The 19720-nt window shown below is 41.4% G+C and overlaps 1 protein-coding gene across 5 annotated transcripts in view; it reads left to right on the top strand.

Moving 5' to 3' along the window:
- TMCO4 (transmembrane and coiled-coil domains 4) overlaps positions 1–19720 on the top strand; it is a 41184-nt gene that overhangs the window by 6110 nt on the left and 15354 nt on the right. For all 5 annotated transcript variants that reach the window (XM_080379306.1, XM_080379310.1, XM_080379309.1 and 2 more), the window contains exons 4-12: positions 2951–2978; positions 4949–5081; positions 8718–8815; positions 9494–9637; positions 10158–10277; positions 12294–12458; positions 13010–13146; positions 14655–14739; positions 18509–18626. In XM_080379306.1, the coding sequence (XP_080235432.1) occupies positions 2951–2978; positions 4949–5081; positions 8718–8815; positions 9494–9637; positions 10158–10277; positions 12294–12458; positions 13010–13146; positions 14655–14739; positions 18509–18626 (1028 nt within the window). The remainder of the gene's footprint in view (positions 1–2950; positions 2979–4948; positions 5082–8717; positions 8816–9493; positions 9638–10157; positions 10278–12293; positions 12459–13009; positions 13147–14654; positions 14740–18508; positions 18627–19720) is intronic.

Here is a 19720-nt window from a genome sequence, read left to right as displayed (position 1 = left end):
TACAGCACAAGCTTTGTGAATTCCTGATATGTTGATTTATGGTGCTCTTGCTTCTTCGTAATCAGCTGCTACTGACGCAACATTTACCGTTCCTATAACAACTATACACTTTAATTGCTCAGTGTGTTCAGTGGCAGGGTCCTGTTGGCACTAACACCTGCATTTTTGAATGCCCTCCATCTCGAAGGTGCTGAAGGGAGGATACATGAGGTCAGGAGATTAGAGGTGAGCTCAGCGTTGATTCAATGAAAATTTGAGCCTTATGGATTTTTATCTTTGTTTGCATTCATTGCAGATGACTAATACAGGCAAACGTTGGTTAACCAAATCCTTTAAGGACAGTAGTTATAACACACAGGCTGTGGGTGCGGTATGAGAAGGCAGTGCAACAAAAAGAGGTGAAGAAATGATGATAGGTGACAAAATGTTGAAAGTTCTTATTATGAATAATTTTTACTTTGAATGCCCATTTTCCTGTGTCTTTCCACACACAATACAGTTTCTTCCACTGCAGTGCAGATTGGGTGCTCTCTGTTGTTGAGGAAATGGGTTTTGAACTTGCAGCAATTCATTAAAAGCTGGCAAAGACTCCGAATAAAGATTGCTTCCCTTTGTAAGGTTTCTCAGTCATATAGGTGGTAGTGTGCACAGAGTTCACAGGGAGATTGAAAACTCCAGTTTCAAAATAAGACTGAAATATAACAACCACTGCTTAGAGGAGGGAAACATACTACTTGTGAACTAATGTAACCAATGCTGATTTGAATTCAGGTGACTGCACAGCAGTATGTGCAAAGCCTAAACCAATTAGTAATAGTTGAGAATGCTAATTGGCACAGATGCCATAAGAACAGTAGTTCCAGTTTATCACCTAATTACCTGTATCCATCTGTCATCTTTTGAAATGCATGGAGGCAACTGCTTAGGCTAGATTTTTAAAAGAGGTTATTTGATATTAGGTGCCACAGATGATACTGGGCATATCGTACAGGACCTGAGTCAACACCCATGCTTCCCTTTGCAACACACAGGGAGAATTTATTGCCTACAAATCGTTGCTGCATAAACCAGTAACCCTGCTCAAGAGGCTGCTTACATTAGTCCATGGAAAACAATGGCAACAAGGTCACAAGCTTCACCCTCTTCTAGACTTCAGGCTTTTTGCTTCATCAACTTTCTGCTTGGAGCTCCCAGCCTTGGACCTTCTGCTGGGCTTTGACACCTCTGTGCCAACCCTTCCCTCTAAAACCGCAGCTGGGGAGGAGGTGATGGTGCCCACTTACCTAATTCCTGCGTAGTCACAGTACTCGGGCTTTGGGAAACCAGAGTTACATCTCTCCCTCTGCCTGTAGAGATTCATGTCTCCAGTTCCCACATCCCACCAACCAGCCTGGGGAACAGTCTGCAGCGTGTGTGCATGTACAGGGTACTAATCATGGCCGGACCTAAAGAGAAGCCTTTTTTTTTTTCTGCATTGTGGTGATTAGGGGAACAGAGGAGACGTGATTCAGTGACAAAAGGGTTATTCACACACTGGTGATGGAAAACCAGGATATTCCTTTTCTTGGGTGAGCGCTTTGGCCATTGAGATGCACGATGAAGGAGCAGCAATGACTGCTTTGTGCAGAGCCCAGCCCAACAGATATCTTCTAGAAAACCTTATCTCATTAGGATTTGCAGGACAGGCAAGCAAAAGAAGGCTTCGCTGTGGATAGGAACAGCCACCCAGATACTCAACAGTAGAGCTGTGTGTGTGAAAACATTAAGCAGCAGGTTCTGGGACTGTACCAGGTGAAAAAGCACCCATAGGTGGGAGTTGAGCTGCCCTAATCCTTTGGTTTTCCCAGTCTTATGCAAAAGCTCTTCTCCTTTATGAAACAGCAGATTTTTCTCAGGTTAAAATGATACTCAGAGTCCAGGCACTTAGCTTATATCTACAGTTCGCTCCTCTTCTGGTAGGAGTTGGTTAAGGATGCCTTGTTCTCCGTTCTACATTTTTCATGCAGTAGGGAAAAGATTAGAGACATTTTTATGATACGAATTTTGCTTAGGAGCTTATGGGACTAATAATTATAAACTCCTTGGCAGCCTCCTACATCTTTGGCTGCATTTTTTGTGTTCCCAAAGGGCTGAAGGATTCCCTGTAAAATTCAGCTGTGCTTTACTTGTCTGTAGGAGAGGGAAGTAGCTAGACTGAGCTAGTGCTTAGTGTTGTAATTACGTAAAGAACTTAAAATTTGTCCAGTGACAATAAAAAGAGAATGCAGTAGTAAAACCACTGGCCTCTTTTTTTCATGGATTTGTCCATAGAAACCATCTAGTGGATTGATTTGTTTTTCCAATTTTTTTTTTTATGGTGAAGAGCTAACACAGAAGTCAAGTCCTTCAGTCTTGACAGATGGCTATAAATTCTGAGTTTTCTATTTCTGAGCACTTAATCCAAAAGAACTTCATGTCAGTTCAGCCTTACTGTCTGGAGCTATGAATGCCCACAATACCAAAGAAAATAGGGGCCACTGGTCCATTAGACTAGCATTCAAACCTGTCACTCATAGTGTAAATATGAATATATATGACTATATAGCAAGAAGAAGACATTAGACAGGTAGGAAGATTAGACCTCTTTTCTCCAAACTTTGACGTCTGGTGTCACCATGGTGCTTTCAACTGCAACAGAGTTGCTAATAACAAAAAATACAGGTTGCTTCAGCATGTACCAAGCATTATCTACTTCCATCCAGCCATTTGGACCTGCATGTGGAGAGTTTTGTACTGGAAATATCTGGCTTTGCTCTGTGCTGCCTTGCTGAATTGTAGCGTGCTGGCTTCCCATGTTTATGAACTGACATGCTGCAGTAATTATGTCATGGTCTGATGGGGTTTCGTGCCTCCATTTTGATACCTCCAGACATAAATCTTCAGTTTTAACTTGAATTTTATTTTTTTTTAGGACCTTCTATCCTTCTCTCTTAGAGATGGTAAGTTTACCTAAGTTTACATTTGTTCTTTGTAAGAATAATGTACTTGAGTTTACATCTGATACTTTGAAACACTCAAAAAGCTCAAGTTAGCATCCTATTTTATCTTAGCATCCTTTCTGGCAAAAGCAGCACACTCTTTTCTCTGTGTCCACTACAGGAAAAGCTACTATTATATTAAGAATGATTAATAATACCTGTTAAAAACTGAACAACTGTTCACCTCCTTGCCTCCAGATGCTGTGCATTAGCATGCAAATGTACGTGATAGTAGAAAAATTCTGAACCGACATACCTAGAATGGAGTGTTTCTACTCAAGTGTTTCTAGGGGAGCAGACAATTTCTTCCTTTAGGAAGGCAGTAAAGCTGTTGTGACAATCTCAGCCTAGCAAACTTTCTGCAGATTGCTTGTTGCCTAAAAAGAAAAAAAAACAACAACCTGGAATAAATTCCAGAGTGTCCTGTGATGCCTATTATAAATAAATGTGATTTTACACATATATTATATTACACATAAAACAATTTTCTGGTTTACAATCCATAACATGGATTAGTCTAATAAAATTAATGGATAAAGACTGCCTACTTAACAAAATGTTCATTTCTAAAAGGAGCCTTTTCTATATTGCTACTTGCATTTTTTAAATCTCTGTGTTTTAACATGTTCTCCAGGAAAGAACTCACTGGTTGCTGATTAGCCTGTTTCACTGCAGAACAAAGTACCATTTTTGTTCTTGCTTTATTTCTAATGGAAAATTAACAAGTCAGTCATTGCAAAACTGCTTATTTTGCTAAGCTGGAATTTAAAAGAAATATATTTTCAAGCCTTGCTGACTTGCTGCCAAGCTGGCTAAGTAAAAAGCTAAGTTGTGTGTTAGCAGGCAGGAAGCAAGAAGGCTACTCGTTAAAACACCTGCTTGGGCTTGCAAGATATGGCACATATGAGGGATGAAGTTCCTTATTTCTCAACTAAGCCCAGATCTTAAGAGTGGTGTCATTAAAGCCTACCTAAAACCAAGTAGTTTGGTATCCTGGTAATGATGGTGCTAAATAAATAAACTTAACAGATTGCGAAATGCCGTATTTGATCTATGTGTGATCAGAAACACACTTTGTAGTTGGGTGTTGCTGGTATCTTCACCCACCCCTAAAAAAGCAATTGCGTTTTTTCATCCCAGAGTGCACTGTAACCCTTTACAAAAGCCTGCCCTCAGGAAGCAGCAGGTGCTACTGAGAGAAACATATTAAAAAAAGCAAGAGATGGCACAAATAACTTAAAATCTATTACACTTACAATGGGGTTCTTTTGTTAAGAACACCTGCTTATAAGCCCAGGAGTAATAATTTTTCCTATTGGGCATTGTCTGAGTGCGCTCTCCGCTCCTGCATCTCCAGCAGTGAAGTATACCTGCAAACAGTTGTCAGCGATGCTGCTAGGTTAGCCAGCGCGTAGCTTTAAACTCCAGAGTGCCTTTTGTTGCCAACAAGATGAATTGGAAATAAAGCTTTTGCATGGAGGTGCATTTTTTAAAAATACCGTATCTTGCGTTGGTGCATAGCTGAGGTATATTGTGTCATGTTACCCAGATATATATTTGATATTTCCAGTTAGGAATGGTCTTGCTGCAGCATTTCTCTGTTGAGAAGAAAGATGCAGCCTACCCAGAGCCAAAAGGCCTCAATCACAGAGGAAGCAGACCGAAGGATTTGAGATCCTCCTGCCATAGAGGCAATTACCTGGTGCAGTGACTATTCGTAGGATGAAGTTTACAGGGAAGAAGGATTTTCCATTTATCGCTCTCTTTAGATAACAGGAGTCATGTTCAAATACATGGAAGATGAAGAGGGCCTGAGGGAAGGAGCTGTACTTGTATGTGACGTGGTCCTCTAGCACAGCTGAGTGCGCCACTCGCTATTTAATCTGGTGTGATGTAGACTGATTGATTTCCTGGGCTTCCTTCTGTTTAAGGGTACTATGATGCTCGAGCCAGGGTGTTGATCTGCCACATCACCTGGCTGCTGAGAATCCCCTTGGAGGAGCTGGAAGTTCTGGAAGAATCTCTGCTTGAGAGCCTGAAGGAACAAAAAGAGGAAGAGTCAGAGTAAGAACATTTGGGGTGACTGTGGGATGAAAAAACACTGCTGGTGCTTGAAAACTTAACAGCAATTACTTGTTCCTAAGTCCAGTCTCTGATCATTCCCCCCATGGCTCTTAGCATAATAATTTATGGCTTGATTAGAGTTGCAGAGCCCTCACAGCACTTCAGCTGCACTGAGAAGCAGGAAGGCTCAGCATTCTTAAAATCAGAGCCAAGAGCCAACCTTGCAAGCTGGTAAAGGCTACTCCACACTGGGGAGCCTCATTTCCTTGTTCCTGTTTCCTCTCCTAGACGGTAGATTATGCTTAAATACATCACAAAGATCTTGTGTCTCTTATCTCGTGGCACAATATTCTTCAGCTAGAATTGCCTCTTGCAGAATGAAGTTCCTGTAAACTTCAGGATTAGATCCTCAGCTGCTCATTTGCTATGTATCTGTCCTTCTCTGTACCTGTTTAAGAGACAGCTGTCTAACTCCTGTTGAAGGTAGATTTCCAAGGGCAACAATCTGCATCTTTAGATACTTACAGACCTGACTCCTAATTCTGTGTTATTAATATGAGATTAATTCTTTTAGTCACTACTTCTTAGATGTGAAACAGCCAAAAAGTTGGTGTCTGTAAGAAATGTAGTATTTTTATATTCCACTTATCAGGAGGAATTATGTGAAGGTTTAGTAATATGTAAGGCAGTAAATGTGTCCGTAGTGGCTTTCAAGGGACCTTTTACTATTTTTACCTGTCAACTCAGCAAACAGATTATTAGATTAATCTGAGTGCTAATAAAGGCTTTAATCAACATCACTGACACAGTATAGTTCAGACATTACTGTGGGGTCCAGCATGGAATCTTTCCATTATTTCAATAAAGCTTAACTTTATAGCGCACTGTAAAAAGGGGAAGTCAAAATAATCTCAAAGATCATGGACTGCTAAACAGCACAAAATCTGGCATGCAGGAGCAAGGGTTGGTATTAGCGGGGGCTGTTGCTGTGCTTTGTGGAAGCAAACTCAGGAGTGAGCCTTTAGAACAGAGAGCACCAATGCCGAGGGTGGGGTGTCACTTGCAAAGATGATGCTCCAATACTTAATTCTGCATCAATTGGACTGTGGCTCCTATAGCACAACCCCAAAAGATAGCAGTGTGTCTGGTAATGGCAAGAGTAACTGGAGAATTACGCTGCATGCTTACAAGCATGGCTTGCAAACATTGCAGCTAGCCTGGTGGCTTTGTGCATATCTGGTGTGGTGAAAGCCATGGATTTCAGTCTTGTTCTTTGGCCAAGTTGCAGCCATGGAAGTAAATACCTATTAGATAAAGGAAAAAAGAAATTCTTTATAGTGAGAGTAGTCCAAGACTGCAGTGCGAACACATTTGTTACTGCAGTGCTAAAACAAGGCTGATATTTGTGGGGAATCGATGACCCTTTGTTTTAAAGTTAGGAGTCAATGGGGAAAGGAAGCAGAATATAAACCTGTCACCGCTTTGACCTCACAGACATTTGGGGGCAGGGAATACATTAACATTTGTTTAGGATGCTTCCAGCTTTGACCATCCACCAAGAGGTTTTGGAACAGTAACAACCAAACAGGGTTCTGGCAGCTGCCTCATAGGTGCTTTTTACTGGTCTTTGTTAACAGGAGGTTTTGCTCCTGCCTTTGCTGCTGTGGATGTGTTGGACAGTGGCCCAGCACCTGCAAGGTTAAATGTACAGTCATCTGTAGAACAATGCTTCAAACACTTAAATCCGTATTATTAGCACCAAATGTGTTCTGACTTGCAGGTGTGGATCTCTCTTTTGTACACAGTTCTGTAGGAAACTGGGAAACATGATACCAGTTGTTCACTAACTTGTACTCCTGCCGCTTTTCATCATTGGAAAATGTCCTGAAATTCCACCTATAAAATCTCTCTGAATATAATTTGTGGTTCAGGCAAGGAGCTGCACGTCAAAGATCACTGAGGGTAAAGAAGTACCAGAAGAGGCAGTTAATTACCATAGTGGATAAAAAGCAGTCTAGTAATCGAGCGATAATTGTAATGCAGAAGCTATTAGGAAAGCAACTGTCAAAAGCAGTTGCTAGCAGCTATGGAAGGAAAGCAATGACAGGTAAAACTTCTCATGACAGTTGTTTTACTTACTGCATCTTCAGGCAGGATTTAGCTGCAAACGATCTTTCTACCCACATAACTCAAATTGCTCATTATCGCAACTGAAGCCAGTTTAGCCATATTTCAGCTCCCTCGATGTCATTTGCAGCCCAAGACAACAGCATGTTGACTCTAAAAGCTGATGAACCAATATGTAGAACAGAAATTGCTGGATATTGCCAGCTGAGGTATTAACAGTCAGACTGCAGCACTTGTTTAAAGAACTCCAGCAGCAATTGTTTCCAAAGCCAGGCATTCAGACTGGGGACTACATACACCAACTAGGGCACATCCAAATACTGCGTTGACCATGGGGTTGTAGAAAGTGGACTTGGTTATATAGAAAGTGCTGACAAGGTAGCCGTTGCAGGCTGCACTGCTGTTCTCTGTGGACAGTTACGTCTGCAGCTGCCAAATGTAATACACCATGTTTTTTCGGAGGATCTCTGTGGAGACAAAGTCTCCGTGCCATGCAAGTCAGTGGGAGTTCTGCCATTGACTTCAGTGACGTGGGGATTTCACCCACTGTGCTTCATTCTCCTCCTGCTGTGTTTTACAAAGCTGCATATTGTTTGGGACTCGTCTAAAATTGTCTTTATCAAAATTACAGTGTGCTTAGGGGGTTCCAGGAAGGATTAGGCAATTATCTGGATAATGAAAATCCACAATTAAGCTAGGATTAAGAGGAAAATATCCAAGTTTGGAAGCAAGATAAATTCTCATGTTTCAAGGCCCAGATTAACTGCTGCATAAGCAGGCTAGAAGGAACCTTCCTCTGTAAACAACTTACTCCAGTATCCTCTGCTTCTCACACTTTCCTCTGAAGTGGGAAGTATTTCTTGTAAGAGAGAAACCAAAGACAGTAGAGACAAGCCAAAAGTAATGGCTAATAAGAGGTTCCTTTTAGGTGTAGTTACCTGTTTCTGATAAGCTTGTTAAAATGTAGCTTAAATGTACACAGACAAATGAACTAGTGACTGTGTTTAATACCTATTATATTATATTGTGATGTGCAATTAGAAAGTGGCTCAATGTAAACACTGTGGCTGGAAAATAGTTTAATTCCATCTCTTTGTTAGCACAAATTGCCCCTATTCCCTTTTGTTTCAAAAACTTTTCCCTGTTTCCACTTGTGGAAACCACAGCTTGCTTGTGGTTTTTTAAGACACAAAGGCAGTATATAGTTATTGAAATGCTTTTGACTTTTTGTTTCTTCTTTTTTACAAGCTTCAGCCCCATTAGGAAGGGGTTTCCAAGTAAGTAACATCTGTTGGCTTTTGTCAGCAATTAAATTGTTTCAATTTAAATCTGTGGGTTTATGTCCGTGCTCGTAAATCTGTGTGTGTTGTCACAGTCAACACCTGCATGTTACTTTTTACTGTTCCCGGTAGGGAAATTACACTGAGGAGAATAAAAGCAGATTCTGATGTAGCACTGTTATCTGTCAGGCTTCTCCATCAGTTTTTGTGCTTTTAATTCCCCCCACAGAACTGCAGAGGTATCAAGAAAAAAGAAGGAAAGAAGAAAAAAGCTGAAGAGATACCTGCTGATCGGTTTGGCAACTGTTGGGGGTGGAACAGTGATAGGTGAGGCTTGCCCTAGGTTTTTTAGAGACTTGCTTCTGAATTGCATGTACAGCACTAGCCATCATACCTTTTAGCCCAAGCTCTAATTTTAAAAGAGTTCACTACTTTTCTTTGCCAGGCTGAAGGTAGTATGTCACTTAAGATACCGAAAAACCACCTCAAACAAAAAAAACCAAAACCACCAACACCAAAAGAAACCAAATCCAAGAAAAGTATTTTCAGCCACACAAAAATAAACCTGAAAGAATTAGCTGGAAAAGTTATTCCAGTTTAGCTTCAGTGGCTGGGGGACGTATTAAACTGAGGCTGTTATCCTTAAAAAATGTTTTCTCCTCTTTGCTCTTGTGTTGTTAGAAGATCAGATATTCCAGCTCTCAGTTCAAGATAATGTGAGACCAGATCAATGTTTCCTAAGCAAATAGGGCATAGCTCACCCCAGCATACCACACATGCTTCCTTTTACTTCTAAATTATTCTTCATTTGTACTGAAGTCAGTCAAGGAATCTGTGCAGATTCAGGACCTGGGGAGGGTCTTAGAAAGCCCCTTCAACGGTGATCAAAAAAGACCATAATTTGTACTCTTAGTTGCATTAGCAGTACGCACACAGCACAGGGAAATGACTGACTGTGTTTTGTCAGTGGTACCAGTTTGGTGATATTGCTTGTTGCATCTTCAGGCTTGACAGGGGGTCTTGCTGCCCCGCTGGTTGCTGCAGGAGCTGCTACTATCATCGGAAGTGCTGGAGCAGCTGCTTTAGGTTCGACTGCTGGAATTGCTGTCATGGCATCCCTTTTTGGAGCGGCTGGAGCTGGCCTTACTGGTAAGAGAGCAACGACACATTTCTCAGCTACTGAGGCACAGGATCTTGTCTGCAAATGCAGAGCTAATGACTTAACTGAGCTCTGCAGAGCAGGGGAAGCAATACGAGGTATAATCTTAGGACTGTGACATTTTTATTTCAATGCTGATTAAGATGCTGCATAGCCCCTGATGCCCAAGTAGGAGAAGAATATTCAGTATGTGGCTAATGAAGGAAATGAAAGCTTGCTGCTTTGGATTAGAAAGATGCTGCCACGGAGAGCAGCAGCTGTTACAACTGATGTCTGGTCTGCAGCAAAACAAGCCTTCTGCTGGGATTTCCTCAGATCGCACAAGCTCAGAAGGATCATGTTGGCGCCTTACCAAGCTCTAAGTAATGCATGAACTGGCTGAGGGGTTCAGAAAGGAAGAAAAAAAACCTATTCCAATTACCCGAGTAATTTCTTACGAACTTCTACTGTTATCAGTCTGTCCTTGCTTTGTGATTTCTAAGACCCATGTTTCTGCCTTGCTGTGTGTAGGATACAAGATGAAGAAGCGTGTGGGAGCCATAGAAGAGTTTGAATTCCTCCCACTTACTGAAGGAAAGCAGCTTCATATCACCATAGCAATTACTGGATGGCTGTGCACTGGCAAATATGGTAAGAACAAGAGGAGGAGACTGAGAGAAGCCTGACGAGCAGTGTCTGTGTTCCACTCCAAGGCAGTGTGCTCTCATAGCACACATAGCACACACAGCTCTTCCCCACACTTGCATGGCCTGATAAGTAAAACAGATCAACTCTCAACATAAAGACTTTGAAACCCAACCTGCAATCCCAATCAAAGCAAAGGAGAGAGGGCAGTAAATTGGTAGTGATAGTAGGCTTGGTAGTAGTCATAGCAGGATTGTTTCTCTTAATAAATGCTTTCTGGTTTTGCTAGGAAAGGTCTGTTTGGGGTGGATGATTTCCAGCACTAGTACAAAGTGTCTCACCTATCTCTCTTATTTTTATCCTCCAGCAATTAACAGAAAATAGCATCTTTTTTCTTTCTTGGTATCTGCCAGCTAATGAGGTTTATTGGCAAGAAAGTTCTGTCAAGTAAATCCTGTTAAGCACAGCACTCAGGAGGTGAACATACAGGCAGCAACCTTGAAAGGTCTGTAGTGTTTTATTTTCCACGTAGCTTGTCATATAAAATATGTCAACTGTCTGCTGATGTGTTCAGCAACCTGACTGAACAGCTGCCAATTTATTCTGAAGCATCATAATTAACAGTGGATATCATTAAGGATGTCTCTGTCCTGTTATTTTTGCTCTGCAGCACTGCACCTTGGCTTTTCTCATTGTCTCTCTGCCAGGGGTCCAAATCCTTGGGGTTGGAGGGCTCCTAGGCACTGTTACAAAGACAAGTGTGTCCCTTCAGGAACCTTTTTGTGTCTGCTTGCCCTTAAAAGGGAGTTACAAATGACACACATTCTTCTTCCATAACTAGCAATCTGCTATAATGTTTAAAAAAGCAGAACTAGAATGGTCATCTGTTTTCCTCCTTACCGCTGCGTGTGTCTATTTACACACTTGCCTGACTCCTTAAAACAAAGCGACTAGTGACAGGATTTTTATGGAATTTGCCAGCTTGTGATTTTTGAGCTGCCGGTAGCTGCCTATCTGCACGTCCACAGATTGGACGGTACATTGTGGTGCAATCGGGCATGGGGCTCTCTCATGGCACTTTGGTCAGCAGCTGCCCCAACCTGCCCACATCGTTCAGGGAAGGAACAGTGTGGGAAGGGGTTTAGTTAATTAAGGTGAAAACTGCTTTGCCATTCACAGTTTATCTACCATTAATAGCATTGCCAGGCCCCTCCTGGCCACTTAATACAAACTCCACTACAAGGAGGAGAGAGAGTATGGCTTAAAAATTGTTCTTTTAGCCAAAAATTAGACTCGCACAGTGGAAATTATCCATTATCTCTCAAGCATCCAGGCACTGCTTTTGAGTAGCACCTGGAGGGAAAAAAAAATTAAACTGAAGTGGCTAACAAGGCTAGATGACAAAGTAAAAATAATTGCAGCCTGGATCTGCAAATGCAGATTCCTTGCTTTCAGACAGGGCCATTACTGCAATCCTTGCCCACCTAACTGAAGTGCCAGAAAGGTGTTTTATGATAGATTTTGACAAGATCTTATATATTTTCCATGCTTCTGGTCCCACTGAACTCAGTCCATGCAGCCATTCAGCACTTCATCTTCCTCAGGACAGGCCTTCCTTTGATCTATATGACAAGATGGAGCTGCAGGACTTGGCCAGATGCCTGATGATAGGAGGAATGTCCTTCATACCTGACATAATTAGTGTTAATGTCCATCTGTCTTGGCAGTTTCTGAGTCAACTGAATGGGTCATTAAGTCTGAGCCTGTCCACACTGAAGACTCTTTGCCAGGGCAGCTAAAGCTGTACCATTATTTGCAAAGCCCAAATTTATTGTAAGGCACTGGAAATGCAGAGTCTAAATCTCACAGTATTTTTAAATATGATTCTTGATCATCACAGTATATCACTATATTCCAGTGTCCTGCAGGTTCACTTCTGATTCTCTATTGGGCTCGTCTTGCCAGGAGTCAGCCATTGTTGTTTTCTCTGAACTTGAATTCCATCTTTGCAACCTTTCTCAGGGAGCTTCACAGCACCATGGAGCAGCATGTTGCAGTCAAGTGAGCAGTATTGTCTGGCCTGGGAATCCAAGTACTTGATGGAGCTTGGCAATGCCTTAGATACCCTGTTGAATGGTTTTGTGAACATGATGGCTCAAGAAGCCCTAAAATTCACCGTCTTGTCAGGTAAGAACATAAACGGTATCCGATCGGCTTGAGTGGGTCTTGTGCAGTTTCACTGCTGGTGTCTGTTTAAAGGAGCTTTTCTAAACAGAGAAGATTTCTGAGAATGCATGTCCCTTGGACCACCCTGCAGAAGTGGCCTGAGAACCTTCTCTGCCACACCTGTAATTCAGATTTGCTTTCCTGGATTGCTGTGCCTCTGTGTCATTGACTTGTTTGTTTAAAATGACAGCTAGAAACACCTTCCTTCACGCGTGACTGTGTTTATTTCTCTATGTTATTACACTGTGGTTTACTGCTTTACATAAACCTTTCAAACACGCAGGTTACATTCATGCATGGTGTCTGTTTGCCTCTGTATCAGAACATCAGATTCTTTCTTATCTTTTGTCTAGCAAAACATTTCTCAGATCAGCTCTTGAGAAAGAAGAACTGGAAATGACAAAAGGTCCTAGGCTTAGCATTTAACTTCAGTGAACCGTCTTGCTTTTGATGTTTCCTAAGAGCAGCCCAGATTTGTGACTATGCCGTGCTGTTTGTTTTGTGTGTTGCAGGTATTGTGACAGCCTTGACTTGGCCAGCTTCGCTCTTGACTGTTGCCAGTGTCATTGACAACCCCTGGGGAGTGTGTCTCCATCGGTCTGCTGAAGTAGGCAAACACCTAGCACATATCCTGCTCAGTCGACAGCAGGTAATTGGCTAGAAATTATCCAGAATAATGGCTGGAAGGGATTTGGCCCATGGAGATTTAAGTTTTATAGTCATGCTAGTAAATTATCAAGTGGTATCATTCCAAAGAGACAAAAATTAATAATAAATAGAAAAATGAAAGAATGCTACATGAAGGTGACCAGCATGTATCTTGTTCACTGGGGAAAAACAGGAAGTCCCAAGTGAATCAGAGAAATCCTGCTAAGATCCATTCCATTTAACCTAAAGCTTTTCTAAATGAAGCAGAAGAGATCCAGGTCACAAATGACAGATGGTGTGACCATGTCACAAAACAGCCAGGCCAACTCACCTAGTGGAAATCTGAGAACAGAAAGTAAAGACAGATTTAGATAAAGATAACGGAGAAGAGAATACAGAGAGTTAGAAATATTCGCTGGTAATTAAGAGGTATTAGCAAAACAGCATAAGAGAAGACCGTGCAGCAGTAGATGCACCATGAGCCATGTTTTTGCCTCCAGAGAAGCAGAATGGGCTGGTACCTGAAAGAAGTGGCAGAAATTATTGACCTTCCCTGGGAAAGCTTGCAAAAGATGTTCTGCCCCGCAAAAGCCTGCCATTATTTGCTGGGCTATCACTGGCATGGAGAGAGACTGGTTTTTGCTGGCCACATGTTCATCTCACAGGCACACTAGCCCTGCATCTATTATAGAGGAGCCCTATGGGAGCCACAGCCCCAGAGATGCATGTCATAACAATATGAACAGCAGAGTAAAAACAAACTTGATTTCTCATAAAAATATAAACCCAGGAAAGGCAATTCCTTTATATAAGCCCTTTGTTTTGCTTGGGGGCATTTGTTACTGTCTTAAACATTTGCTATTGTGAAAACACACATTCCAACGTGCTGGAGCATCTAAAACTAGTTAGCGTATGCCGAAGGAGTCCATTGCACACCTGCTCGCTGGTTAATACAAAGACCAGTTTTCATTGTTGTGGAGATTAGGCTCTCTTTGATCTTACAGAAAATCTTATTAGGCTATTCAAAGTAAAAGCTTACTCCACATCATTTTTTGTAACAGCTACACAGTGCTGCTGTCGTTCAGTCTTAAATCTAGAAGTGGTCAATATTTTTGTAGGACAGCTTCTTCTGTTTATTGAAACATTTCTAAGAAAATTTTGCTCCTTGAATTAGGCTTTCATTTGGAAATTTCAAAACAATGACAGGGGCTGTTTTGTTTCTGTTTGAAACGTCAGCTTTGTTGTAACTTCCGATTATTTAATTCTTTCCACTGATTTTCTGAATATCAAAAAATACAAAATACTCAGATATGGAGAATTCTCAGTGTTGAGCTGTGTGTAACTTTGAGGAGACACAACCCCTTTGAAATCAATCAAATCACTCAAATGTTTGAAAGATCATGCACAAGCATAAGCACTTTGTGGATCAGGGTCTCAGGGATCCTGCGGCCAGTCTCTCTAGGCCTAGAACAGTATTTGACGGCATTTTCTCCTTTCCTTCTTTCTTAGGGCAAGCGACCTGTTACACTGATTGGTTTCAGTCTAGGTGCAAGAGTCATTTACTTCTGCTTGCAAGAAATGGCTCAAGAAAAAGGTAAAATTCACCTTCTAACTTTTTCCTCCTTTATTTTCCTTGCTGCTGGTAGAGAAGTTTTTCTTCCAAGAGGAAGAGTTCTTCTGGAACAGAGCTTGGGTCTTTTAGGATAGGACAAAAACCTAAAAAAATGCTTTTGAAATGCATTTGGAGCCAAATTCTACTGTCATTTCCACCAGTTCAGTGGATTAAATCCACTGCCTTCACTTGAGGTTCTCTAGTGTGTCAGTTTGGTCTCCAGCCTGTAAACAACAACTTGACATTTTGTGACATTCGACTGCTAGATCAGTCTGTGAGCTGCCCACGCGCCACTGTGATCTTGGCAGAGGATGCTTTGCCTTTATTGGAAGCTCTCTGTAACTATTGTATCTGATTCCCTGAGTCCTCCCTTCCATTTAAGTCACTGAAATGCCACTGTCATCTGCTATTTTCATGGTAATTTTCCCCCAAAGTCAAGTATAAAACCATCTGTCAATTTATTACCCATTGTGGTTCTGTTTATTAATAGATTCTATTTTTAATTTAGAAAAAGAATAAAATCATGATGATCAGTTGATGTAAATTGCATCTTGGAGTTGAGTCAGTAGTGAGTGTGTTCGTGCAGCCTGCCTTCCCCCCTGCATAGCAATTTAATTCATTAACCATTTAGCCTTACAAAGAGTCACTAATAAATAAGGAGTTTTATAAAGGAAAATGTTCAATGAAGTCCAATAAGGTGGGAATAGAGTCAAGTGAGGACGAAGGAGGTCAGCATTTTTTCTGTCAGCAGCTGCGTACCAGAACTTCACTTCTGGTTTAAGATGGAAGTCCTCAAATACAGGAATTTTGTTCTCAAAGTAAATCTAATCAAATCCAGAATGATCCTAATGTAGTTATACTGAAGCCAGAACCCAGATTCTAAGCTGGCCCTAGATCTACTCTTTTTGTATCCTGAGCATGCCAGGGGCTGAGATATTTTCAGGGTTTTATTTAATGGTCTGCAGTCTTTCACTGGAATAACATGGGACCACAGCTAAGTAATACGTGAAAGGAAACCATTAGGGGTCTTCAAGGTTGGCTGCTATTCTAAAGAAATCTAAGTATCATAATTATGTATCGTAGCAGCTCCCCACTGTACACTAATTTTTCAGTTCCTTAATTGAATTATGAAAGCTGAGCTGTTTGCGAAATGAAAAGCAGCATGTTTAGTGCAGATTGCCAAGGCGTTCACATGCACATTCCAGTGCAAGCCACAGAAGGAATGGAGCTGGGACCTGGGACATCTGAGACTGATTTGGGTTTGGACTTGGATGTCTCACACAAAAGAAATACAAGGCCTAGTCATGCAGGCCTTTTGTATCCAGATGGCAGTGGCATTTCTGAGGACAAATAAATAATCATGATTATCCAGTGAAACACTATGGCAGAAACTCAAATTCTGTTAAAAAAAACCCACTCTTCTGCAAAGCAATTAAATAACCTTTGGGATACTTCATCAGAAATGAGTTTGGAAGCAAGAGCTTAGTAGGTTTCCAGAAAATGACATTATAGCAGAAGATGTAGTAATGACGCATCAGAGACAAGTTATTGCATGGGAAGATCATTGGTCTGATTTCTTCATCACAATTCCCATGCATTTTAGTAAATAAAAAGTGTAAACTAATGAAAACTGATAATGGCTGTTACCACCGGAACCTGAACCTTGAAACCAAACTGCGCACCACAGGAGTGAGGTATCATACAGTATGTATTTGTCTGATACTGATCGCAGTGTCCTACAGAACTGCTTATGTGACCAGTATCGCCACTGGGTTATCATCTCTGCTGTGGTTAAGTATCAGGAATACGGCTGCCAGACTGTGGCGTGAAACACTGTCCCAGTGCTGCATCTGCACAACGCCCAGAGAAATCTAAATTCCACCCCTGTTCTCTTTTCAGTGAGGACTAATGTGATGAGATGCTTTCCTCTTTGCCCAGTGAGCTGTACCCTAAAGGCACAGCAAAGCACGGCTCCCAAGGACTTGTGGTGACCTCCGGGTCAGTTTGTATCTTCCGCAACTTTTCTGGACAAATCATCTTACTAGTTTTTCATTTTTGGCCATCAGTAATTCCTTCCCCCCCCCTCCCCATTTTCCTGCTTGTGCAGACTTTATTGTTCTTCATCATACAAAAAAACTTGCAAACTGCGAAATACATTTATCTAGAGTGTCAGCAAGTATGTCCGTGATCTGTTCTCAGGTTTCTGTCTCCCTCTGTCAACATTAAAAGAAAAAGAGTATTTTTCAGCCAAGGCTAAACATTTTTGTTCTGAGCAAGAAATAACCTGCACAAAGGACTGGAGAAACAAAAGCTTCCAATACCTTGCCCAAATGTTCAGGATCCTGATGAATTAGCCGTTTGTTTATTCAGTTGGCTCACACTGTGGCCATGGAATTTAGTACCTTGATTGGAACGAGCTCCCCATTTGCAAGGCTCTGGGTTTCGTTTTCATTGCCCATGATTATGGGAACAGGACTTTATTGCTCACAGATTACACTAACAAAACTGAATTGCTCTTTGCTGTTCTCAATTGGCGCAAAATTTGCTTTGCAATAAGAAATAATACCACCAGAGCTCTTTTGGGTTGTTGTCAGGTGCTGGAATTTACACTGCAGAGAAAGATGCAGGCACTGCACCCAGCTCCAAGTCGTTTACTGCTATCAGGGAAAGGAAACCAATTGATTTACATTTTAAAAATCTAGCCAGGCAGTGCCTCTCCGTCAAGACTTAATGTGGTATGCAGTCATTCTCACTTTCACTTCCCCGTAAACTTCAGCATATTATTTCACGAACTGCAAATGCCAGCCTGAGCACGGTTTAGCTCACATCTTGCAAACTCTGGTCTCCCACAGGTGGGGAGTATGGGAGTGCTATGCCCATGAGTCTCCCAGGATGTAAGCTGCTGTGAATTTCATTTAACTGCTGTGGCATCAGGTGCTTGATCTCTCTTTACAAAGAGGATTTATGAACAGATATTAATATATCATTTAGAAGTTTAGGAAAATAGCAGAGCTGCCCAATATTTCTCATTCAGTCATTAATTCTACAGAAATTCCCCAGCTGCAGCTGTCTGATAAGAGGGGGAGATTTATTATGCTTAAAAGTCAACATTCCTTTTCCGTACATCATGCCCTGGGCATTCAGGTTGAAGTACCCTTCAAGAAAATCAAACCAGTTTGACAGATTATCACTTTGTGTTGGCAAATGCCTTATTGCTAGTTCCCAATCAATATTAAGAACTTGGGGGGTTTCTGTTGCATGTACAGGTCATGTTTTTCATGAACTCAGCTCTAAGGACTGGTTGCAGGCAGAGTTTATCACGCTTAATATATGACATTTGCTCACTATATGGAATGTCAGTCCCTTTTGCCTTTTTCAAAGCGTAATAGTTCAGCTCTGTGCTAAGCCAGGTCGATAGGTCTGTGGAAACAACCTTCCCCAGGTTTGCTGCTTGAACTGCACCTTTCTGGACAGAGGCCAGGCCACTACTCCCTCTTGCCATCAGCCTAGTTCCTTTCACTGTCTCAGGTTCTTTAATTTTCACATTTACTGGCTCCAGCTGGAACTGCAGGCACTTACCATTTATGCAAAATTATATTTAAGATCCTCCCTTCCGTTGTTTCTGTCTTTAAAATTTAAACCACAGAAATGATGATTTTTCTATAGTGCACGTCTGAACATACCCCTTCTTCATGTACATGTTTTCTGATCCGTCTTCTAAATCTGAGCTGTTCTGCTTTCATCTTAATAGACTCTCAAGGGATCATTGAAGATGTGGTCTTACTGGGAGCTCCAGTGGAAGGAGAAGCCAAGTATTGGAAAGCAATCACAAAAGTGGTGTCGGGCAGGATCATAAACGGTTATTGCAGGTCTGTATGAGCTCAGTCCCCTGCTTCATTATCCTACTGTCACATTGAAAAGATACTGTACATTTTAAACATTTTGTAAGTGGATAATTGTTCAGCTGGTGAGTACATTGATTCAGCAGTGTCGTAGTCTCTTCCGTCCGGAGGTCTGTTGCCTGCATTAATTGGAGATGACAGTCTTCAGGAGACACTTGAAGGCTGTTCTGCTTTTACAGTGGAGCCTGAGGTGCGCAGTGTGTAGGTTCTGTTCATACAATCGCAGTGTTGTATTGCTCTGGCAGCTTAAAGCTGGGTCAGTTTGGTTTTGTGCATCATTTGACATATTCTAAGGCCCCTTTAAATCTCAGCTTTATGTAAAGGACTATAAATACAGCTGTTAAGTTCACTGACAGTTAAAGAATGTGAATTCAAACCTATAAAAGCTTTGAGACACAGTTCACTAGGGGCTGCTTATAGGGAACAAGATGTAAAAATTGCAATGGAAGGGAAGGAGCTGAAGCAAATTGAAGATTTTTTACATCTAGAGTCAGTTTCTGGTCAAGATAGTCCATGTGAACAAAGGAGGTATAGCTGGAATAGCTGTAGCAATTAACTAAGGATGTGAAAGAATAGAAAGGTTACCTTGAAACCAAGTATCAGCCTTTTAAAACTGTGCAGACAACTGCTAGGCAGAATTGTGAGAGCTACTGGGCGAGAAGAGGGAGATTCAGAGGCACAAAACAACTGAAGCGATTTTATAAAAGCTATTAAGAATTCAAGTGACAGTTTCAAATCTAATGACTGTGTATTGGAAGATAATTGTGACAAGAACACTGCTTACCAGCACAATTAGAAGATGGGAAATTCAAATGAAGGAATGAAGCAGGGAAGACTAAGAGCATGGGCAAATAAATTGAGAAATAACCAGGCAAAGATTAGCAAAGAACATGTAAATGCCAGTCAAGACAGCTTAGAAAGCCATGAGCCCTCAGGTCAAGGACAGTTGGAAATGCTGTTGGTACTTTACATATACAAATACAAAAGTATGCCTACATACAGACGTATAAGATGAGGAAGTATTGTATTCATGTGCTTCTTAACACAGTATATTAATTTAC

Source organism: Falco punctatus (assembly GCF_963210335.1).
Source record: "Falco punctatus genome assembly, chromosome: 3".
Classification (NCBI taxonomy): Eukaryota; Metazoa; Chordata; class Aves; order Falconiformes; family Falconidae; genus Falco; species Falco punctatus.
Note: the sequence above shows the minus strand (reverse complement) of the source record. Positions and strands in the feature narration are given on the sequence as shown.